The sequence below is a fragment of the Euphorbia lathyris genome, chromosome 3 (assembly GCF_963576675.1).
Source record: "Euphorbia lathyris chromosome 3, ddEupLath1.1, whole genome shotgun sequence".
Lineage (NCBI taxonomy): Eukaryota > Viridiplantae > Streptophyta > Magnoliopsida > Malpighiales > Euphorbiaceae > Euphorbia > Euphorbia lathyris.
In genome coordinates, this window is record NC_088912.1 from 99,825,581 (window position 1) to 99,851,669 (window position 26,089).

At 35.0% G+C, this 26,089-nt stretch overlaps 1 protein-coding gene across 1 annotated transcript; it reads left to right on the forward strand.

The window, feature by feature from the left end:
• Positions 1-15,706: 15,706 nt before the first annotated feature.
• LOC136223953 (clathrin interactor EPSIN 3-like) lies at positions 15,707-24,771 on the forward strand. Its single transcript, XM_066012128.1, has 14 exons — positions 15,707-16,044; positions 16,775-16,876; positions 16,999-17,050; positions 17,163-17,242; positions 17,337-17,415; positions 17,675-17,758; positions 17,873-18,018; positions 18,241-18,540; positions 19,060-19,101; positions 19,201-19,287; positions 19,372-19,571; positions 21,320-21,507; positions 22,333-23,518; positions 23,621-24,771. The coding sequence occupies exons 2-14, from the start codon at positions 16,842-16,844 to the stop codon at positions 24,334-24,336; spliced, it is 3,195 nt and encodes a 1,064-aa protein (XP_065868200.1). The 5' UTR covers positions 15,707-16,044; positions 16,775-16,841; the 3' UTR covers positions 24,337-24,771.
• The last annotated feature ends 1,318 nt before the right edge of the window (positions 24,772-26,089 follow it).

The window sequence follows — 26,089 nt, forward strand, 5'->3', positions numbered from 1 at the left end:
TTTAGGCCAGTAGAATCTCTGAGAGCTTTCCTTACTAGGACAACATCTCCTTCATGGCTCCCACAAATGCCCTCATGGATTTCTTGAAGGAGATAACTTCCTTCAGCGAATCCAACATATTTGAGTCATTAGGTGTCAGTTGGGAATTGAGTAAGATTTGAGATTTTAAAAATATAATAAATTACAAAATATAAAATAAATGAAAGGATAAAAATGCCCTTCTAACCATTTGACTTTAACTGTCATCTCAGTTTTTTTTTAACACTGTTAGTTTTTTTGGACCCTATTTGCTAACGGAATCAACCTCAAAGTACATATTTGTCAACTTTTAAACCATTTTGAAAATAACTCAAACCACAAGATTTATTTTTGTATTTTTTCCTTTTATTTATTTATGTTTAATTAGATTAAATCAGAATATATTCTTGATTTAAAAAAGTAATGTTTAATTTATATGTTTGTAATATATGATATTTTAAATATTATAATCTAATTTATATTCCAACTTTAAATCGAAATATAATTTTTTTTTTGTTTATAATATCTAATACGATAAATATCTAATAGCTAATTTATACTTCAATCTGATTGAAATATAATATCTTCCTAATATAACCTATATAGGTATAGATTACCGACTTAGACTAAACTGAATTTTAATCTAATTAAATTACAATTCACTCAAACTGGATTCATCATAAATATATTTATGCTTGAATACATAACTATTATATATATTCCAAGCACCCTGAAAATGCATTCCATCAGACTTTATATGTATGCGATCATGTAATTCTATCTAAGCCTAGTAGCAGGCTTAAATACTTTCACCCTACGAGTCGTAAATGAACTCTAGCAAGTCCTTATTTGATATCATGTCCAGCATGAGGCATGTCACTGTCACCCTCATATAGTGTTCAGACATTTCTTCATCTCTAAGTGAACTGATAAGTTCGAATAAACAATGACTCCAATTGTCTCGTTCAGGTGTGCCCACATTTTTCAGCTTCACTAATTAAGTGAATGTCGATATCTCCTCTCCTACAGGATAGTAACAATAATCACGCTTCACTCATTATTTCTAAGCACGATTTAGAGCATATCCAACTAAACTCATACTTGGCACCCAGTAACGGATCGTTCGACGAATAATCTAAGCATATTGTGTCTCATATAGACTCTATATTAACTTTGGGTCTAAAAGCTCAACTATGAGTATTACATAAGAAACACTATGACTCTGCAACCATGTAGTTTCTCATAACGGATTGATCCAGTGCTTTACTATATTTTATAAGTCCATATGCCTATGAGTGACATCTAATGTCCATAACCGATGAAACACCATTAATAGTCCAAACACATATTAATCTTTAGTTCATTATCATTCTCACAATAATAATAGACAAGAAATATTTAGATTAATATTTTATTATCTCACAGTTTTACTTCTCCGAATCCTAAATCCGTTAGATGTGAGTATATCATTGATCAAGAATATTATATTAGGTTAATTCGCACAAGTGAACTAATGAATTATATTATGGGAAATTTACATGGAAATTCAGGTTTAAAAAATTATTTACAATAATATCAGAAAATAATTTGAATTTTATCAAATTAAATAAACGATCATTTCTTGAAGTAACAGCCCCTAAATGGTAGAAATTTTGAAATTCATATTTTATTTAACCGGCTGACATTTTCAAAATAGTTTTAATATTTTTGATATATTATAAATTAAATTATTACTAATGATTAAATTATAAAAATTATTACTATTCATGTCTTTTATGTAAAAGACCCTTATATTATTGCGTTATAATTAAGGGCACTATCAAAATATAACGTCTCGGGACTAAGACATGCACCAACATATTATACTCTAATTGTGACATCAACATGTCTCAACTTGTTTATTCGCGTGTTATTATTCGGAATGATATTATTGAAAAATTTGAAGTTAAATAATCGGTCAAATTCAGTCATAAGTAAGGAGACAATTGAAATTGTTTTAATCCCTCAAATTTTGTAGTAAATTGGATGTCTTAACAAATCTATATCTTTTGAAATATTTATCTTTATAATAATGGTAATAATATTATATTAATAAAGGATAAGGTTTAAAAATACTCCTAATATTTATATTTTGGAGCAATTTTATCTATAACGTTTAAAATGGTACAACTTTTTACCATTGACGTTGGCAGACAAGAGCAATTTTACCCTTAGTGTTGACAAGTTGGGTCAATTGGAGAAATTTATCATCAAATTGTTTTATCGATCATGAATCTTGTTATTTACACTTCATATGTGCGTTATTTTATCATTCATTGCATGATTAAATGTGATTTTTTCTTAATTTTTTTTATAAAAAATATACTATATTTTGTACGAGTTGAACAAAAAATATTTAAATATTTCACCGAATTTAAAAATATTAATCTCATTTACAGTTCACATGTGCGTCATTTTATCGCCGAATTTAAAAACATTAATCTCATTTCTTCATCTCTGATTGAACCGATAAGTTCGAATAAACAACGACTCCGATTGTCTCACTCGGGTGTGGCCACACTTTTCAGCTTCACTAATCAAGTGGCTCGTGATATCTTCTTTTATTAGGAGAGTAACAATCCCGCGATCCACTCATTGTTTCTAAGCATGATTTAGAACATATCCAACTAAACTCATACTTGACACCTAGTAACGGACTGTTAGGCGAATAATCTAAGTATATTGTGTCACTTTAGACCCCATAGTGACTTTGGGTCTAAGGACTCAACTATGAGTATTGCATAAGAAATACCTATGACTCTGCAACCATGTGGTTTCTCATAGTGGATCGATCCAATGCTTACTGTTTCATAAGCCTACATGCCTTTGACTAACATCTAATGTCCATGACTAGTGAAACACCATCAACAGTCAAAGCACATACTAGTTTTTAGTTCATTATTATTCCCACAATAATAACAAACTAGAGATACTTATATTAATATTTTATTATCTTACGGTTTCACTCCTCCAAATCCTCAATCCATTAAACCTGAGCAGATCACTAATTAAGAATACTCTATTAAGTTAATTCGTGCAAGTGAACTAATGGATTAGGTTGTTGCCTATAATTAAGGGTACTATCAAAATATAAAATATGGGGACTAAGACATAACCAATAGATTATATTCTAACCGAGACATCAACATGTCCCAGATTGTTTACTCGCGTGTTATTATTCGAAATGATATTATTGAAAAATTTGAAGTTAAACAATCGGTCAAATTTAGTCATAAGTAAGAAGACAAAATTCAAATTTTTTTAATCCCTCAAATTTTGTAGTAAATTGGGGTGTCTTAACAAATCTATATTTTTTGAAATATTTATCTTAAAAGGATAATAGTAATAATAATGGTCATGATATTAATATTAATAAGGGATAAGGTATAAAAATATTCATAACATTTATACTCAGGAGTAATTTTATCCATAACGTTTAAAATTGTATAATTTTTTACCATTAACGTTGTTAAGCAAGAACAATTTTACCCTTAATGTTGACAAATTAGGCCAATTGGAGAAATTAATCATCAAATTGTTTTATCGGTCATGAATCTTATCTACACTTCACATGTGCGTCATTTTATCACTCATTATATGATTAAATGTGAATTTTCTTAAATTTTTTTAAAAATATACTATATTTTGTACGAGTTGGACAAAAAATATTCAAATATTTTACCGAATTTAAAAATATTAATCTTATTTACAGTTCACATGTGCGTCATTTTATCACCGAATTTAAAAATATTAGTCTCATTTCTTCATCTCTAAGTGAACCGATAAGTTCGAACAAACAATGACTCCGATTGCTGTGAGCCCACACTTTTCAGTTTCACTAATCAAGTGGCTGGTGATATCTTATCTCCTTAGGAGAGTAACAATCCTCACGACCCACTCATTGTTTTTAAGCATGATTAGAGCATATCCAACTAAACTCATACTTGGCACCTAGTAACGGGCCGTTAGGCGAATACTTTAAGCATATTGTGTCGCTCTCGACCCCATAATGACTTTGGGTCTAAGGACTCAACTATGAGTATTGTATAAGAAACACCTACAACTCTACAACCATGTGGTTTCTCATAGCGGATCGACCCAATTCTTACTGTTTCATAAGCCTACATGTCTTTGACTGACATCTAATGTCCATGACCGGTGAAACACCATCAAAAGTCAAAGCACATACTAGTTTTTAGTTTATTATTATTTCCACAACAATAACAAACTAGATATACTTAGATTAGTATTTTATTGTCTTACGGTTTCACTTCTCCAAATCCCCAATCCATTAAACTTCAGCAGATCGCTAATTGAGAATACTCTATTAGCTTAGTTCGTGCAAGTGAACTAACGAATTAGATTGTTCCCTACAATTATAGGGTACTATCAAATTTTAAAATATGGGGACTAAGATATAACCAACAGATTATATTCTAACCGAGACATCAACATGTCCCAGATTCGCATGTTATTATTCGGAATGATATTATTGAAAAATTTGAAGTTAAATAATCGGTCAAATTTAGTCATAAGTAAGGAGACAAAATTCAAATTGTTTTAGTCCCTCAAATTTTGTAGTGAATTGGGATGTCTTAAAAATCTATATTTTTTTAAATATTTATCTTAAAAGGATAATAGTAACGGATTCGACATCCAAATCCAAATTATATATTCTTTAATATGATCTTACTACACTAGTTGGATAAGTATAAACAAATGGGTCCTTTTGTTGCTATTCATACTTCATTTTATTGTATTCATGAGCAAATTAATTAAATAATCTTAACTTTGTATGGTTTTAAAGATTAAGACTTATTAACGGATTTCATCGTTTTCTTATCTTTTGGCAAGCTCGGTCCTCTTGTCTTTTGACAAGCTTTTCATAATTTCAGTTATAGATTTGCAAAAGGCTCTGATTGTCGTATATGGTTTCTTCAAGTTCGATTGTTTCTCTTTATAGTTACCTATCATTGGAAGAAGAGGAAGGTGGGGGAGTAACGATAGGTGATGACGATTTGCGATCAAGAGATCTGGATCTTCATTGGTGCCTGGCGGGGAAGTTTCTGACAGACCATCCAGTCGATTTTCCCACCATGAAGGATCTATTGGCATCTCTTTGGAAGCCAGGGAAAGGTGTTTTCATTCGTTCTGTTAATGCAAACCTGTCTTTATTTCAATTCTTCCATGAGATTGATGTTAGGCGTGTCATTGAGAATGACCCATAGACATTCGATAATAAGATCCTTATTACTAAGAGAATGGCAGCAAATGATATTCCAACTGATATTCCGTTATTCCTTGTTGATGTTTGGGTGCAAGCTTTTAATCTGCCAAGTGGTTTCTTCTCTGAGCGAGTGGCTACTGCTATTGGGAATCATATGGGTACTTTTGTAGCATCTGATCAGAATAATTTTCAGGGAATTTAGAGGGAGTATATGTGCATACGGGTTAGTCTAGATGTGAGGAAACCTCTCATACGTCGGATGAAGATGAAGAAGCAAGCAGGAGAATGGTTTTGGGTTGAATTTAAATATGAGAATATTAAGAGGTTATGTTTCGTATATTGGGTTTTTGGATCATACTGAGTACAATTGTCCAAAGGTTTATGATAATAATGAGGTTGTGGTGGAGAAACCGTATGAAGCTAATATGTTAGTTCAGTTAGGCCGGAAACAGCATACGAAAGGTAGCAAATGGCTGGTGAATGAGGCGGGGATCAGGCTGTCCGATGGCAGCCGGCCGAAATTGATAGTTATTGATTCGATTCAAAGAGATGTGGAAGTTACTGATAGTGACGTGAATGTAGGGAGTGGTATTCATGTTACAGTTACTGCTTCAAGAAGTGGCAATATGGTGGTTGACCCTGTGAGTGGAGATGATGGCAAGAAGTCAAATGGGCGTTCTATTAAGGGGGTCATTATTCTGGAATCTAAAAGGATAAGGAAGGAAGAGCCTATGAAGGGAGGGACAAATATGGATTCTTCACAAGTTAATGAAATAGGTTCAAAAAATGAGTTAACAGCGGGTCTTGCAGGATAGACCTGCCCATCATCATGAGTGTTTTAGCCTGGAACTGCTGGGGGATGGGCAACCATCATGCAATTAGTGTCTTGTTGGATATTGTCCGTGTTCACAAATCTGATCTCGTTTTTCTTTCCAAAACACGTATTGGGCTTTCTAAATTGATGCTTTAAGGAGAAAGTTTGGCCTTGTAGGCTGTGTTAGTGTTGACACAATTGGTAGAAGTGGTGGGTTGGGCCTTATTTGGGGTTCAAATGTTTCTGTTCATGTTCTAAAAAAAATTGTCACTTTATGGATGTTAGGGTTCGGTTATATGCTGAGTTTGATTGGAGATTCACTGGGTATTATGGCCACCCTGAGCGCAATCGTCGGGCTGAGTCTTGGAATCTCCTCAGAACGCTTGCTAGAGACTCAAATCTTCATTGGGTCTGTATGGGAGATTTCAACGATGTGCTAGCAACCTCTGAGAAGAGAGGAAGACTGGCTCATCCGTAAATACTTCTCGATGGTTTCCAACAAGCTGTGTCTGATTGTAATTTGATTGATTTGGGATGGGTTGGCAATCAATTCATATGGGAAAGGGGTTGGGGATCCGATCATTGGGTTGAGGAAAGACTTGATCGTGTCATGTCTACCATCGAGTGGCTGGATTTATTTCCCCAAGCTTCTGTACATGTTCTCAATTTTTCTTCCTCTGATCATCTTCCAATCTTACTAAAGTTACAACAGCATAACTGAAGAGTTTGGGTTAAGAGCTTCAAATTTGATAATATTTGGCTCCAAAACCCTCGTTGTAGAACGATTGTGGAAGAGGTTTGGAATCGGCTTTCATCTGGTGACTTGTTGTTGAAAATTAGAGAATGTGGCTCTTGTCTTTCTAGTTGGGGGTGTGATTTACCAGTGAGCTTAAATGAAAAGTAAAAGTAATTAAGCAAGAGTTGAGTTCTCTTAGATGTTGTAGAGATGAAAATGGGGTTGAAGAGTTCAAAAGGAAGCAAGAGGAGTATTTTGAGCATTTGGGGTTCATAGAGATTTACTGGAAGCAGCATCCAAAGGCTCATTGGCTGCAGGCAGGTGATGCCAATACTAAATTTTTCCATTCGTATGCCGCTAAGAGGAGGGTCAGAAACAAAATTGCGAGATTAAAAGATGATTAAGGTCGATGGCATGATTGAAATGGAAATTTAGGGGATATTGTGGTGATCTATTTCCATGATTATTTCAATCCTCCAACTCCTTTTCTTATGATGTTCTGGATAATATCTTCCCAGTTATTATAGAGGAGCATGACTCTTTGTTGCTAGAAGATATCTTAGAGGATGAAGTTCGAGATGCAATCTTTAGTATGCATCTGGACAAGGCGCCTGATCCGGATGGTATGAACTCGGCATTCTTCCGCACCTTTTGGGATTTGGTAGGGGTTGATGTGATCAAAATATGCAGAGATTTTCTTCAGACTGGAGTTCTTCCTTCGGACTTGAACAACACCAATATAGTTCTCATTTCGAAAAAGGAGAGGCCGGAGCGTATGTCGAATTTTCGCCCGATATCCTTATGCAACGTGCTTTACAAAGTAATTGCAAAAATTCTTGCTAATAGGTTAAAGCCTTTGCTAAACTCTCCGATTTCAGACTCTCAAAATGTGTTCATATTAGGGAGATCAATCACAAATAATATACTGATTGCTTTTGAGACCACTGATTATCTCAATCGAACTTCTCAAGGTCGGTATGGGGTCGCGACATTGAAGATCGACATGAGTAAGGCATATGTTCGATTGGAATGGAGTTATGTACATCCCATGCTCTACCATTTTGGTTTTAATGAGAAATGGATTAATTTGGTTCTGGACTGCATCACAATGGTTCGGTATAATATTGTTGTAGAAGGGAGGAGCCTCGGTCCGATTATTTCTTATCACGATGTTAGGCAAGGGGACCCCTTATCCCCTTACCTTTTTATTCTGTGTGCTGAAGGGCTTAATGCTCTGATAAGAAGTAAATAGAAGCTTCGATTATGGCAAGGGTGTAGAGTTGCTCGTCAAGCCCCGAGGTTTAGTCATCTATTCTTCGCTGATGACTGCTATTTATTTTTCAGGGCTTGTCATGAGGAGAGTGTTATGGTTCAAGATGTTCTGTAGGAGTATGAACTTGATTCTGGGAAGGTTGTAAACTATCAGAAGTCTGCTATATTATTCAGTAAAAGTACGGACGATGGGAGTCACAGGGCTGTTTGTAGTGTTTTGGGTGTTCATGAGACTCAAGATCAAGGTAGATATCTCGGTTTGCCTTCCATGATTGGCCGGAATAAGCATGAAGTGTTGAAATTTATCAAAGATAGAGTTTGGGCAAGGCTAAATTCCTGGCATTCTAAAATTATTTCCAGAGGAGGTAAGGAGATACTTCTGACAACTGTTCTTCAGGCTATTCCTACTTACGCCATGAATGTGTTCCTTTTGCCTATAACATTATATAGAGAGATTGAGCGTATTTTCAATGCTTTCTGGTGGTGTAAAGATGGGTCTGGTATTCGTTGGATGGTTTGGGACAAAATGTGCTTCCCGAAGTCGACAGGCAAAATGGGGTTCAAGCGGCTCCATGATTTCAATTTAGCTACGCTTTGCAAGCAGGGGTGGCACTTCATTACTGAACCAAATTCCCTAGTCTCTAGAATTTATAAGGCTCGATACTTTAGAGATTTTGAATTTCTCAATGCTGAGAGGGGTATCAACCCTAGCTTTACTTGGAGCAGCATTTGGGCGCAAAGGAGGTCTTGCAGAGAGGTTGACGGTAATGGATTGTGTATTGGTAATGATTCGTGGATAACTAATAATCACCTTGGTAAGCCTTCCACCTTTCTTCCTTCTAATATAGCAGCAACAAAAGTTTCCTCTCTTTTTGATATGGATGGTAGGAGATGGGATGTGGAGATTATTTGTGATATTTTTAATAGCTCGGATCAGGCCAACATTATGAGTATACCGCTATCTTCGGCAAACTCTGATGAATGGTTTTGGTCTCCTGAACATCATGGTAATTTTTCGATCAAGAGCTGTTATAAGATGTTGAGTGGTGAATTGGTTTCCTCAGTGGCTGGGTTGGTGGAATAAATTATGGAATCTAAAAGTTCCCTTAAAAGTTTGTAATCTTATATGGCGTGCTTGCAATAATATTCTCCCTACTGTCGAAGCCCTCAGGAAAAGGTATGTGAATGTTAATCCCATGTGCTCCCTATGTGGTTTGGAATTAGAGTCTACTATTCATGCTTTCCATTGTTGCTGTTATGTATCTTCTGTTTGGGTCAGAGCCCGTATGGTTGCAAGCCATATAACTGGAGAGTCCTTGTTTCTCAATTGGATGGGATGGATTTTCTCAAGTTTTAGCATGGAGAAGTGTTGTCTTTGGGCTATGTTGATTTGGAGTTTATGGTTTAGATGTAATAGTCTTGTGTGGAATGGTATCCCAATTGCTGATGAAGTTATTTTTAATATGGCTTGCAATTCTTTGAAGGATTGGCGTGATGCTCAGGCTCGTAGTGTTAATGTTTGTGGTTCAGGGAGGGCTAACTCTTCGGATGTGTCAAGCACGGGTGCATCTGCTGTGTGGTGTCGTCTGCCGGCTTCAAAGTTCAAAGTTAACGTGGATGCTTCTCTCGTGGTAGGGGCTGAATTTCTGGGTATTGGGGCTATTATTCGGGACAACGCTGGAACTTTTTGCGGTGGTCTTGCTCTTCGTTTTGCTGGTATTTATAGTCCCAAAGAGGAGACGCTATCGGTATTAGAGAAGCCTTGAGTTGGGTAAAGAGGAAATGAATTGAAGATGTTATTGTGGAGTCTGGTGCTGCAAATGTGGTGAACCATGTCAAACATCCTTCTTTTTTATCAGCTTACGGTTTGATTATTGATGATTGCAAGTTTCTTTTGAATTCTTTTACTGATGTTTCAGTTTGTTTTGTTTGTCACTGTGCGAACGAAGTCGCTCACGTTTTAGCCCGTGTAGCTCGTTCCATGTCAGAACCAAAGGAGTGGTCTTATGATCCTCCTGATTTTATTCTCCCAGCTTTGTTTTCTGATGTTTGCTGATTCAACCTACTGATATTTAAAAAAAAGGATAGTAGTAATAATAATGGTAATGATATTAATATTAATAAGGAATAAGGTGTAAAAATACTCCTAACATTTATATATAGGGGCAATTTTATCCCTAACGTCTAAAATTGTATAATTTTTTACCATTAACGTTGTCAATCAATAGCAATTTTACCCTTAATGTTGACAAATTAGGCCAATTGGAGAAATTAATCATCAGATTGTTTTACCGGTCATGAATCTTATCTACACTTCCCATGTGCATCATTTTACCACTCATTTTATGATTAAATGTGAATTTTCTTAATTTTTTTTAAAAAATATACTATATTTTGTACGAGTTGAAAAATATTAATCTCATTTACAGTTCACATGTGCATCATTTTATCACCGAATTTAAAAATATTAATCTCATTTCTTCATCTCGAAGTGAACCGATAAGTTCGAATAAACAATGACTCTGATTGTCTCATTCGGGTGTGCCCACACTTTTTAGTTTCACTATCAAGTGGCTGGTGATATCTTCTTTTCTCAGGAGAGTAACCATCCTCGCGATCCACTCATTGTTTCTAAGCATGATTAGAGCATATCCAACTAAACTCATACTTGGCACCTAATAACAGGCCGTTAGGCGAATAATCTAAGCATATTGTGTCGCTTTAGACCCTATAGTGACTTTGGGTCTAAGGACTCAACTATGAGTATTACATAAGAAACACTTATGACTCTGCAACCATGTGGTTTCTCATAGCGGATCGATCCAATGCTTACTGTTTCATAAGCCCATATGCCTTTGACTGACATCTAATGTCCATGACCGGTGAAACACTATCAACAGTCAAAGCACACACTAGTCTTTAGTTTATTATCATTTTCACAACAATAACAGACTAGAGATATTTAAATTAGTATTTTATTATCTCACGGTTTCATTTCTCCGAATCCTCAATTCGTCAAACCTGAGCAGATTACTAATTACAAATACTCTATTAGGTTAATTCGTCCAAGTGAACTAACGAATTAGATTATTGCCTATAATTAAGGGCACCATCAAAATATAACATCTCAGGACTAAGACATACACCAATATATTATATTAGAGCCGAGATATCAATATGTCTCACGTGTTATTAGTTGGAATGATATTATTGAAATCGGAATGATATCATTGAAAAATTTGAAGTTAAATAATTGGTCAAATTTAGTCATAAGTAAGGAGACAAAATTCAAATTGTTTTAATCCCTCAAATTGTGGAGTAAATTGGGCTGTCTTAATAAATCTATATTTTTTGAAATATTTATCTTAAAAGGATAATAGTAATAATAATGGTAATAATTTCTCTAAAATAAATAATAATGGTAATAATATTAATATTAATAATGGATAAGATACAAAAACATTCCTAATATTTATATTTAGGAACAATTTTATCCCTAACGTTATCTTTAATATTGGTAAACAAAAATAATTTTACTCCCAATGTTGACAAGTTGGGTCAATTGAAGAAATTTATCATCAAATTATTTTTCCAGTCATGAATCTTGTCATATATACTTCAAATATTCGTTATTTTATCACAAATTGCATGATTAAACATGAATGATTTAAAAATAAAATAAAAAATATAATATATTTTGTACGATTTGGAAAAAATATTTAAATATTTTGCCGAATTTAAAATATTAATCTCCAATTCAATTATTAAATCACAAAAAAAATGAAATCTTAATCACATTATGTGTAATTTGTGCAGAATAAGAAACAAAATATGTGTTTTACAATAATATCTAAAATTGACAAAACTTGCCAACATTAGGAATAAAATTGCTCTTGACTGCAAAGGTTAAAGATAAAATTGCACAATTTTAGATGTTAAAAGTAAAATTGCTCATGCATGTAAACGTTAGACATATTTTTGATATTATACCTAATAATAATAATAATAATAATAATAATAATAATAATAATAATAATAAGGCAAAAAGCATCATGAGACCCATGATCTTTCATTGTTTGGTGCGTTAAGTCCTCAATCTTTCATTTAGACACATTGAGCACATGATCTTTCATTGTTTGGTGCATTAAGCCTTCGATATTTCATTTAGACACATTGAGCTCCTGATCTTTCATATATGAATGTATTAGGTCATTCCATAAATCAATTCATATATGAGTGTATTAAGGACATGTTTGGTTCAATTGTTGATGTTGTTGGTTTATATATGGATGTTTCTTAATATGGACATGTTTTAAATTAATCTACAAATAAATTATAAAATAAAAAATATATTATACAAATTAATAAAAATAAATTATATAAAAAATAAAAAATAAAAAAATTGAACGCAATAAAACTTTGTTTTTTGATAATTTTGTTCTAGAAATAAGAATAATGTTAAAAAGAAAACACAATTTATGGAAATAAGAAGGATAATTTTGTCAATAATAACGTAACTACAAACAACTGTCCTTGAAAAACTCTAAAATAGAGCTTTTCGTGAAAAACTCAAATATGTTGCAGTGTCCAGAGAAAATACTAAACACTGCGGTTATATAAACCTAACCAAACGTTATATTTCATGTGGTTTGGAGTGAAACGCTAATAATTAAACAACTAATAACAAACAGCTTACTACAACCGCAAACAGCTAACAACAACAACAACAACAACAACAACAACAACAACTATTAACTAACAGTTGAACCAAACAGACCCTTAATATACCCACATATGAATTGATTTACAAAAGGACCTAATACACTCATATATGAAAGATCAAGGACTCAATGTGTATAAATGAAAGATCGAGGGCTTAATGCACCAAATAATGAAAGATCAGAGGCTCAATGTGTCTAAATGAAAAATCGAGGACTTAATGCACCAAATAATAATAGACCAGGGGCCTCAGGATACCTTTTGCCTAATAATAATAATAAGGCAAAATAATTTTATGGTTTTTGAGAAAATATCAATTTAGGTTCTACGCATAAAATAACATCAATATAGACTTAATATTTAAAAATAGGTACCAATTTAGGTATCGATAACGTAACGTGACATGCCATTCATATTACTCAATTAAGTTTTGTAAATGGTATGTGGAGAGAAAAATCAGAACTTAACCAAGTAATATTAATGGCATGTCACGATCCGTAATCGATACCTAAATTAATACTATCTTTTAAACGTTAAGCATATATTAGCTATTTTGCATGTAGAACCTAAATTGATACTTCCCGAAAACCATAGATCTATTTTGATACCTTATCCTTAATAATAATATTATTATTTTGGATAAGGTGCCAAAATAGATCTATGGTTTTTGTGAAAATACCAATTTAGGCTCGATGTACAAAATAACACTAATATATGTTTAACTTTCAAAAATAGTACAAATTTAGGCCTCGATAACAAAATGTGACACATAATTCATATTACTCCGTTAAGTTTTGATTTCTTTTTCCACATATAATTGACAAAACTTAACAAAATAATATGAATGATGTGTCACGTTCCGTTATCAAGGCCTAAATTGATACTTTTTTTTAACATTAAACCTATATTGGTACATTTTATACATGAAGCCTAAATTGATATTTCTCCAATAACTATAGATCTGTTTTTGTATCTTATCCCTACAGTCTTGATCACATGCACCTTAATGAGCATATAGAATTTGCTCATTCACTATTAAGCCTAGATCTAACAGTGAATAAGCAAATTCACTTGCTCATTAAGGTGCATGTGAAAATTCCTGCTTATCCCTATTGATTATTATTATTAGGCCTAAACTATATGCAGCCCCCTGAACTTGTCACTTTTAGTCATTTTGTCCCCTAAACTTACAGGACAACCCATTTACCCCTTCAACTATTTAAAAGTGGTATTAGCAATCCCCTATTTTCATTATAACGGAAACAATTATGATATTTCTCATTGCAAGCACCAAAGTCATAATAAAAAGGGTTATGCACTACTAAAATAAGCTGCAAATGAGGTTAGTATAGACAATACACAAGTTCTTTTGTAAAAATGGCATATATGGTTATGCACTACTAAAACAAGCTGCAAATGAGGTTATATATATACAGGCTGGTTCCAATACTTCCATGAACACTGGTACTAATGTTGGAATTTCATTTTGTTTCCATTATAATGAAAATAGGGGGTTGCTAATATCACTTTTAAATAGTTGAGGGGGCAAATGGGTCGTCCCGTAAGTTCAGAGGGCAAAATGACTAAAAGTTACAAGTTCAGGGGCTGTATATGGTTTAGGCCTTATTATTATGATTTTTGGGAAAGTACCAATTTAGACTCTATATATAAAATAACACCAATGTAAGCCTAACCTTTAAAAAAGAGTACCAATTCAGGTTTCGATAACAAAATGTGACACGTCATTCATATTACTCCGTCAAATTTTGATTTCTTTTTCTACATACAATTGACAAAACTTAACAAAATAATATGAATGACGTGTCACGTTCCGTTATCAAGGTCTAAATTGATACTCTTTTTTTAACATTAAACCTATATTGATACTATTTTGTACATGAAGGCTAAATTGATACTTCCCCAATAATTATAGACCTGTTTTGGTATCTTATCCCTATTAATTATTATTATGATTTTTGGGAAAGTACTAATTTAAACTCTATGTATAAAATAACACCAATGTAAGCCTAACATTTAAAAAAGAGTACCAATTTAGGTCTTGATAACAAAATGTGACACGTCATTCATATTACTCCGTTAAGTTTTGATTTCTTTTTCCACATGCAATTGACAAAACTTGACAAAATTATATGAATGGTGTGTCACATTCCATTATCAATGCCTAAATTGATACTCTTTTTTAAACACTAAACCTATATTGGTACTATTTTGTACGTGAAGCCTAAATTGATACTTCTTCAATAACTATAGACTTGTTTTGGTACCTTATTCCTACAGTTAGGCTTAACGTTTAAAAATAGAATAAATTTAGGTCTCGATAACAAAATGTGATACGCCATTCATATTACTCCGTTAAGTTTTGTTTTCTTTTTCCTCATACAATTGACAGAACTTAAAAAAATAACATGAATGATGTGTCACATTCCATTATCAATGCCTAAATTGATACTCTTTTTTAATCGTTAAACCTATATTAGTACTATTTTGTACGTGAAATATGAAGCCTAAATTGATACTTTCTAAAAAACTATAAGCGTGTTTTGGGGCAAATTATTAGAAGCACCCGATTTTCCATGTCAAATGGAGGACCTTCCATACATACTTTGACATATGTAATATGAATCCATATATATTATAAGAGGTCCCACTATTTTAATTATTATATAGAGTCACAATACATATATCCAAATGTGAACTGAGGTCCTTCAAATGATATGGAAGATCAGCTGCTGCTTAATATAAGAACTCTTGTTTTGGTATCTTATCCCTGTTAATTATTATTATTAATAATAATATAAAATACCTGAATTTGTGGAGAATGAGAAGAAATGAATAAATAAAAAAAAAAAAAAAAATTCAAAGAAAACGAAGAAAACACCAAACCAACAACATTTCATTCAAAGCTCAACCTCTTCCAAACGCAGACATTTCTCCTTTCTCCTCTCTTCATCTCTATTTCTTCTTCCAAAGTTTTTCAATTAATTTATTTTTTTAATTGATTACAGCCATTTTAGCAGCCATTACGCGCTTTGCGCTTCTCCATTTCTCTCCCTTCTCTGAATTCTGAATTGCTCTTCCAATTTCTACTTCTCTATTTCAACTTTGAAGCACCCGACATAACGTATATCAGCAATCGCCAGATCTGGGGTCTGATTTCTTTTCTCTTTTTCAGATTCTTTTCCTCGCCGTCGGATCTGGGTTTGTTTTACTCCCCTCTCTAATTTTCTCCCTTTTTTGAGATCTAATTTTATTGTGTCTGCTGATTTTTTAAGCAAACCTAGCTCTGGTATTGCCTGAATTGTCGGTTTTAGTTTAGGGCTTCAATTGTGCGGTTTGTTATGGCTTCTCTGGTTTCTGTTAGGAACTAATAATTTTCCTTTATTGTATGGATTTATTGTTTAATTTGATGTGTCTGGAGATGGTGTTCTTGTTAATTCCATTTAATGGATATTGTATCTCTATCTCTATCTCCATTGATATTGTAACGAAATTGTAGTTCAAACAATTCGTTTGGTGCTTGATCTGTTAAAAATGGTCAGCTCTTGTAAAAATTGATCCTAAACCTTTGCATTCATCTTTTAATCGTTTCTAAAGGTAGAATTCCAGAGCTTAACTTTTTTGCTATTAACTTTTGACATGTGATTTACCAGTATTTGTAGTTTATTTCCTTGCCATGGACTATAATTAGTTGATTCCGCATGCTTGTGTGAAAGGTTTAGGATTATTGTTAAGGAATGGGGTTAAGTTATGCCAGGCGTGGCTTAAATCTATAGAGCCTATATTGGTTACAGGGGTTGTCAAAATTGTGACTATATTAGATTATAGTATGGGAACTCGTTAGATTATAGTATGGGAACTCGTTACTTGATATGATTTTTTTCATCTGATTTACTTAAAGCTTATTCTGATTAGCTTTTCTTTTACGCAGTGGGTGAAAGTGGCCTTTGAATTGAACTGTGTGATTGGCTCTGCCTGTGTAGATCACTTTTGGGACAATGAAAAAGGTCTTTGATCAAACTGTTAGGGACATGTAAGTATTACTTATTTTCAATAATTAGCGATGCTGGTGGTAAAGACTCGAATTAATTTCTATGTTCTTGCATTCTAGAACTATATTTTCCTAATAGTTTTCTTTTTGCTATGTTTCTTCAGTAAGAGAGAGGTTAATAAGAAAGTGCTCAAAGTTCCTGGAATAGAACAGAAGGTAATGTTTATGTGTACAAATGAACTCTATAATCTAGTATGTAAAGGTTATTTTTGAGTGGTCTTACTCGTAGAGCCATTATATAAAATTCCTTACTTTCTTCATCTTTCAGGTTCTTGATGCAACTAGTAATGAGCCGTGGGGTCCTCATGGAACTCTACTCGCTGAGGTTGCACAGGCTACTAGAAATTAGTAAGTTAGACCGAATAATTTTCGAATGGATGTTATTATGTGCTTCTGTACTTCGTTACCTTACCAAGGAATTAACTTTTAAAATTCAATGCAGTCATGAATACCAGATGATTATGGCAGTAATTTGGAAACGAATAAATGATACAGGGAAGAACTGGCGGCATGTCTATAAGGTCTGTGTTGTTTCCTATGCACTTGTTTCTATGAAGTGCCATATGCATATTCCTTGTAGCCTTCTGCAAAAAATGCAACTAATGTAATTTCTCTGTGATCCTTATGATGCTGTTGTTAATTCTGATGTGAGATTTTCATTTTCATGATGGGCAATGCATCTTACTGAAGTTCTTATGTATCATATGTAATTGGCATATGCCACTTCTCTTTCCAGCATTGCATCATAACAGATAACTGAATACTTGTGCCTGGCTCCAGGCTTTGACTGTTCTGGAATACCTGGTTGCTCATGGATCAGAGCGTGTCATAGATGATATAAGGGAACATGCATATCAAATATCGGTAATTTTACTTTCATGGATTCTATTTTATAATAATTTTGTGCTGGTGTAAATGTATTACAAGTTTCTGATTCACTGTAATAATATTTGTATTTTGGCTTCTCCACGGTTACAGACGCTGTCAGAGTTCCAGTATATCGACTCCAGTGGAAGGGACCAGGGTACCAATGTGAGAAAGAAATCACAGAGTCTTGTGGTCCTGGTGAATGATAAAGAAAGAATAATTGAAGTTAGACAAAAGGCTGCTGCAAATCGAGAGAAGTGAGTTCCATTTCTATTTTTTCAGAGTTTTATCCCTTTCTGGTTGATTGCATAACCGGCAGAGTTTGTTTTTTCTTCATTATATGGCATTTGCATTATGGTTCTTGTTTCATCATAACATAAGGCACACTTTCTACAAGAGTGTATGCAATAGCATATGATGGATTGGATTTTAACTTGTCAATCAGATACTTGAGAATATAATTCATCTGGTTTTGATAGGTTCCGCACCACATCAGCCGGAGCAATGTACAGGCCCGGTTCATATTCAAGTACAGGAGGATATGGTGAAAAATATGATGACGACCGTTACGGAAGCAGGGATGAAGATCGAAATGGATCTGGTTATGGGAGAGAAAGAGAATACAGTTATAAGGATGATGATCGATATGGTAGATATGGAGACTCAAATAGTCGTGATGGGGATCGCTACAGTAGAGATGGTTACAGGGATGATGATTATCGAGGAAGAAGTCGAAGCAGTGAACGTGGTTATGATGATGATGGTCAAACTTCCGCTCGGTATTATCTACTGTGGCTATTTTCTACGCTGAACTGCTTGTTACACTAATTTGTCTTGATTACTCAAATTGACTATAAAAACACAAATGTTAACTATGCATGGTTATTGTTAAGAATAGCAACTAATTGAGACAATAAAAAATAATTCAAGCCCTTCACATGTATTTATTTATTTTTAAATACCTACTGAATTTTGAGAAAGCGAGAACATTGTAAGGAAAACTAATGTAGATTGTGGGAATAGTGGAAAACAAAAATGCTTGTTTATGATGAAAGGAATATTATTTTCAAATGATGCGGGATGGGTAGAAGTCTAAATAGAATGGCCTTAACTCAGCGTGTGGGAAATGATAGACTTTGATTAGGGCATGTGATGATGTGTTTGTAGCATTGCAGAATTGTAGCCATTTTCCCTTAAATTTCTTTTTGTCTCTGGTAAATTTAATGTTTGCTGATTATGTTTTCCACATCATATGCTTATATATAGAACTGAGCTAATTTTTGCTGATTCTTCTGCAGTGGAAGTGGTGCTAAGGCTGATGATCAATCTCAGGATGGAAGGTAACTTGTCTTGAAGCAATTTGCTTTCCATTGTTGTTGTATTAAAAGTATTTAAACTGTCTGTGCAAGTCTGAATTGGTTTTATCCTTGCATTGGTAGGAAGCTCGAGCGAAAATATTCTGAACAAAACATTGCTCCTCCTAGTTATGAGGAAGCTGTAATTGGGTCCCGAAGTCCTGCTGAAAGGTATTAAATCTTGTATTATGGAAATGCAGTTAACTTCTCATGACTACTTATTTGGTTAGTGACTGATTAAGTTATTTATGAAAGGAATGGCGAAGTTACAGCAGCATCTGCTACTGAATCTTCTCCTCCACCTGCTCCCAAGGATGCTTCACCACTTGCTCCCAAAGCTGCCTCTCCATCTGAAGTTCATGTGCCAAGTCAAGCAACCGATACTTTTGGTACATCTGCATCTCCTGTAGTAGGGCAGGCTGTTGATGAATTTGATCCACGTGGTTCTGTTTTAGGTACAGAAAACCCCTCTTTTCACGTGTTTGTGCGAATGACAGTGGTTTAGCATGTTAGAGCATTCTGAATGATTGTGCTTCATTGCTAATCATCATCAAAATCTTAGCAATTTTTTTTAAATAAAGATGATGGTTTAGAGGGCGAGCCTTGGCGCAACGGTAAAACGTTGTTGTCGTGTGACCAGAGGTCACGGGTTCGAGTCTTAGGAGCGGCCTCTTGCCAATTAAATTGACAAGGGAAGGCTTGCACCCAATACACCCTTGTGGTGGGACCCCTCCCCGGACCCTCGCTCAGCGGGGACGCGTAATGCGACCGGGCCGCCCTTTTTTTTTTTTTTTTTAAAGATGATGGTTTAGAGGGGTGCTAAAATGTGCATTAGTAACACTGTTGTAATTGCATAAAATGGTCTTTCAACTTACTGAATAATTTGTCAACAGATATGTTATTGTGATCACTGTTATTAGACTCGTACGAGTTGCGAGTCGACTCGTACGAGTCGATACGAGTCAAGTGGATTTCGAGTCGACTCTATGGTCTGACTCGAAATCCACATGAATCGGCCATGACTCGGCCGAATCGTTGGTGACTCGGCCGTATCGGCCGAGTCACCCGAGTCATGGCCTTGGCTTAAAAAAAAAAATCAAATCGTGAATGCAAAGAGTCTAAGTTTTATCTGATTCATGAATGGTGTGAGGAAATACTAAATGGCATTAAATTCACTTCAATTTACAAAAACAATCATTAATAACTAAGAGATAAAAGAAAGTACAGGTTAGGTTTTTTAAATGGCATTAAATTCACTTCAAACCTACGTCTGTCTATCTATCTATCTATCTCTATGTGAATTTATTTGTTATTGTTTGTTACACTTTTCAAGAGATAAAAAGGTACAGGTTAGGTTTTTAACAATTAAAAGAAAATCAAATGACTCTTCAAATAACTAAGACTCTTTAATTAAAAGATAACTCTTTAAATAATTAGGACTCTTCAACTTTTATGAGAAACGTTATATTCTTTTGATGTTGATGCATTGTTTGGCAATTAGTTTTATTAGGATTGAATTAAATTTTATTTAAGTATTTAACTTGATCAAGGTTTCTATTTGGATATTAATATTTCATTTTTAGACTCATGGTTAATATTTTATTTTTTTTATAATATTTTAAAATTGATCCGTATCTTACGATTCGATACGATTCACGAGTCTCGATTCACAAAATGAGATTTCGAGTCACGAGTCGTATCTCGATTTAACAACTATGATTGTGATCTGCTTTTGATGGAATGCAATGTTAGCGCTTGAAGTTTGAACTATGTATTGGTAGATTTTTTTTGCCTTTGTCACTACACTTCAGTTTGTCTTGTTTTCCATTTTGAAATTCAATTGCATCTCGTGTCTGAACATAGCGAAGATCAATGCTACTTGATAATAAATGAACAACAAAAGACATTTATACTCGTCATTTTTTTTTTCTGTATCATGCCTCTTACCTTAGCTCTTAGTGAGCAAAGTTTCTTTTCTCTACTTTTTGCTCTGGAGTTCTTAAGCTAAATAGTTCGTATGGGAAGAACTCGTTGGGTTGGTTATTCAGCAGTTAGTGAAACAGGCCTGCACCAACGTTTTCTTTGTATCAATAGTAGTTTTTGAAATGGAGGGAGATTGGAAAGAAAGAATGAGTGGATATTCTTGCACTAAGCGTCTGCCTTAATTGGAAATTCACGTTTTTTAATCTTTTTCATGACGCAGCTGGTCCTACTGCAACACCTGCTCCTGCTATTAGCCCAAACAATGCTGAAATGGATTTACTTGGCTCTTTGTCAGACTCGTTTACTGCAAATCCATTGGCCATCATGCCAGTGGCCTCTGAAGCAGAAGTTAACTTTTCAGGATCCACATTTGCTGCAACGCAACAGGCACCTAACGATATGCATCAGGTAAGCATAGTGTATTACATGGTGTGAATTTCCTATATCAACCCTTATCTGGCATTTGATAACGAGGGATGTACCCAGGAATGTGCTTTTGGAACTTGCTTATGTTACAAAGGCTGAATGGTGTATCAATGCGTTTGTATACATTAATCCGTACAGCCTGTGAAATTGGAAAAAGTATCCAATTGAAATGGTCTTTGTGACAACACATGCAAACAAATTTCAATTCATTGAAAATGCTGTATAAAATTGATAGTAGATTCCAATATCATTTACTTTTATTGGGCGTGCAAATAAGATGAGATTAAGACGCCGTTTGTTTGTTGGAAAGTATTGGGTAAAAGAAAATTGTGTTGGAAAATAAAATATTTTCCGGTGTTTGGCTATAACACTGAAAAACGAGAAGTGGTGGGTGGCTATTATTTTTAAAAGGATAAGGAATGAAGTAGGTTCCAAAAGTTTAGGAAAATGTTTTACTCTTTCCAAAAGGGACATTTTCCTCACTTCATAAATTTTCCAATTGACTAAACTAAAATTTTCCATTTACCTATTTTCCTGAGCAAACAAACACCGGAAAATAATAGTTTCCGGCAAACAAATGGCGCATAATTGATAATTTCTGCTGAACACTGATGCTTTTGGCTGGCCCATAAAAATTAGGATAACAATCCTGCTTATAGAGCATATTGTTTAGCTGCTGATATAAGAGAAATTTCCGGAATAACTCTTTTTCATTCTATCCCTTGCGTGCATTACTTCATTTGCTGTCATGGCGGCATTAATTTTTTGTTCTAGTGAAGTGTGACCAAGTTTACAAAATTTATGCAGCCTTTTGGTGATCCATTTGGTGACTCTCCTTTCAAGGCTATCCCTACTTCAGGTGATACTATGTCACCTCAGCAGCAGACTTCTGCCTCTATGACTACTTTCCAGCCGAATCAAAATACTGAAATGCCCACAACAGCACAAGAGACTGTGAATCACTTTCCATTTGGGGACGCATTCTCTACTGGAAATTATTCAGAAACAACTTTTCCACCAACCTCACCAAATTCACAGTTCATGCCTCAGGAGCTATCTACTTCAAATGAAGATACTGATATTCTTGCGGATATTCTCCCACCATCTGGTCCTTCACCCCTTGGAGGTATTTCAGCTATGGCTGGTCAACCTGTAGATCCAGCTGCAAATGCTTTTGGGAACTACAATTCACAGGCAGGAACTATGCCTCCTGGAGGTCCAAACATGATTCCTCAGGCTGCACAATTCCCTGGTGGAAATTTTCTCCCGCATGGATCTATGGTTCCAGTCTCTTCGAACATGCAAAATCTAGGTGGACCGGGAGCACAGTTTAATAACGGAAACATGCTTCCACAGCAAGGTTCTGCAGCCCCAGGCACTCCTCCAGCCGGTCACCATATTGCACCCGGACCGGTTCCAGAGTTCAACGGTGTAAACTATCTCCAGAGACAGGGCTCTGGTGGAAACTATCTCCAGAGTCAGGGCTCTGGTGGAAACTATCTCCAGAGTCAGGGTTCTGGTGGAAATTATCTCCAGAGTCAGGGCTCTGGTCAACTTGTTTCTAGAGAACCGACTCCACAGTTCAACAATGCACAATTTACCTCACAACATGGATCTAATGGCCCGGCTGTGCCACAAGCTGCGCAGTATACTGCAGGACCAAGTCCTCAGTTCAATACTGGAAACTTTCTCCCGCAGCAAGGGTCTTCCCCAGTTTTCTCTAGTACTGCTCCTCAAACTGCCTCTGCAACTCCACAGTTTAACAGTGGAAATTATATGTCTCAACATGGCCCTGCTCATCATAGTACTGATGGCCTGGGAAATTATTATTCACAAGGAACAAACATTCCTACGAGTTCTCAGCCATCACTTACATCATCAACTGGAGCACTTGCTCTTGTTTCACAACCATCCAAGGATAAATTTGAGACCAAGTCAACTGTTTGGGCCGATACACTGAGCAGAGGGCTAGTAAATTTGAATATATCTGGACGTGAGTATCTGCCATTGTTAAATATGCTGTAGAGATTTTTTGTTGCTTGATTTCTAATTTTTCTTGTCTAGAGTTTTGACGCCATGAGTTTCTGTGTTTCAGCTAAAACCAATCCATTGGCTGATATTGGAGTTGATTTTGATGCCATTAATAGAAGGGAGAAGCGGATGGAAAAGCAACCAACCGTTGCACCTGTATCAACTATCACCATGGGCAAAGCTATGGGATCTGGTTCAGGAGTTGGCCGAGCAGGTGCTGGTGTCATTAGACCTTCAAATCCTATGATGAATTCTGGCATGGGAATGAGTGCAGGCATGAATATGGGTGGAGGACCCGGTTCAGGCATGGGAATGGGTGGAGGACCTGGTTCAGGCATGGGAATGGGAGGAGGACCCGGTTCAGGCATGGGAATGGGTGGAGGACCTGGTTCAGGCATGGGAATGGGCGGAGGACCCCGTTCAGGCATGGGAATGGGTGGGGGACCCGGTTCAGGATTTGGAATGGGCGGAGTAGCCGGCTCAGGCATGGGAATGGGCGGAGGACCTGGTTCAGGCATGGGAATGGGAGGAGGACCTGGTACAGGCATGGGAATGGGAGGTTACGGGGGCATGAATCAACCCGGTGGGATGGGGATGGGTGGAATGGGCATGGGAATGAACATGGGCATGGGCATGGGCATGAATCGACCGATGATGGGGATGGGGATGGTGCAAGGTGGTAATATGCAACCGCCTGGATCAGCCATGTCTGGTGGTGGTTATAATCCGATGATGGGAGGTGGTTATGCTCAACAACCATACAGTGGTGGGTATCGATGAGACGGAAGCACTTTCATCCACCGCATTGTTATATTAAATGTAATGAAATGAAATACAAGCCGTCCTTCGGAGATAATAGAAATGGTGAAAAAGGAGAAGAAGCGAAGCCATTGTTAAACAATGGAACAAACATACTTACTTTAACATCATAAGGTGAGTTTTGATGGAAAGATATAAACTTTTGATGTGTATCCATTTTCATATAATCTCACAATTGGAGTTACTTGGTTCATTTTGGATCAGGAGAGTCTATCTAGGTGATTTTTCTGCTGTTGTGAATTTGTAATATGGTGAGGAAAGATAACCTTTCTCGGGTTGTCGTTTTACCCCCTCGTTAATTTGACCCATATATATATATATATTTTTTTGTAATTTCTCAGATTTGTTATACTACGGTTGGCTATTCAAAACAAATAAATTCATTTGTTTACTTCATTTCTTTTTTTTTTTTTTTTTTTTTTTAAGTACATTGGCTATATTTGTTGCATTCTCTTTTGATCGGATTTTTCGAAGTTTGTAGATAAATTGAAACAATTTTGTGCTTTTTAACATGTTTGTAAGTAATGGTCATTTGGTTCACTTGTTTGATGCCACATCATAAAGGATCAGTTACCCACAAAGAACCAGTCACACAATCATGAGGGAGATCAATATCGACCCAACCAAGATCAAACTGCTATAGCACAATCGCACTCATTCCCACTAATCATGGATCTAGTGGGCTTGAGGAATACTGAATCCTGTTTAATGGATACATGTCTGCCCATCAATACGTGACATGTATCCATGTAGTCTATGACTGCCTTAATATCATCCATGGTATCCATTCAATTACTAAGCTTATACTTTCCAGCTTTAGTTTACTGCTGTTCTCATCCTCATATCATCCCTAAAATCTTATTTTGGCATCAGAGTGGTTTAGTCGGATTTTGACCCATTCTTTGATCAATTTTCTGTCTTACTGTATGCTTGCTCAGAGACCTATATGATTTAGCTAGGGGTGGGTACAAAATCCGGTCAAACTGGTTACCGAACTGAAAATCGGTAATCTGAACCGGAAAAAGCATCTCATTGATAAGTAACGATATTTTGACACTTGAACTTAGTAGATTTTATTTTTGGATTTGTTTTTTTATTTTTTTTAATCAAATTAATTATTTTCACATAATGTGGCAAAAAAAAACTTTTAAGGAATATCACGTGTCAAGTTCAAATGTCAAAATATCGTTACTTGTCAATGAGATAACGATTTCGTTAAGTATTCATACAAATTAGATGAAATGTCACCAATTGGAATATGTCAGGAGCCCAATGTGACTAAATAATACTTTTTGCTATTTTGAAATGAACACATGTAATTTTTTTTTTTATTTTGTTCAGATTACCATGATTTTTTTTTAAAATACCATTTAAGTCACAACAAACAACAATATTTTTCCGACCTTTTTCTACTCTTTATATTTATAATACATACCATTAATGAAAAGGACCAATCCGGTTTTTGGGTTGGTTTGGTTCAAGTCGGTTTAAAATCGAATAAAATCGAAACGAATCACAATTTATTTATTTTAGCATTAAACTTAATTTAGAATACCCTTTCAAAAAAAACTAAAATATAACTAAATAATTTTTAAAATTAGGAAGAAAATTATTAGAAGCACTTGGTTCTCCATGTCAAATGGAGGACATTCCATATATATTTTGACATGTGTAATATGGACCCACGCATATTATAAGAGGCCACACTATTTTA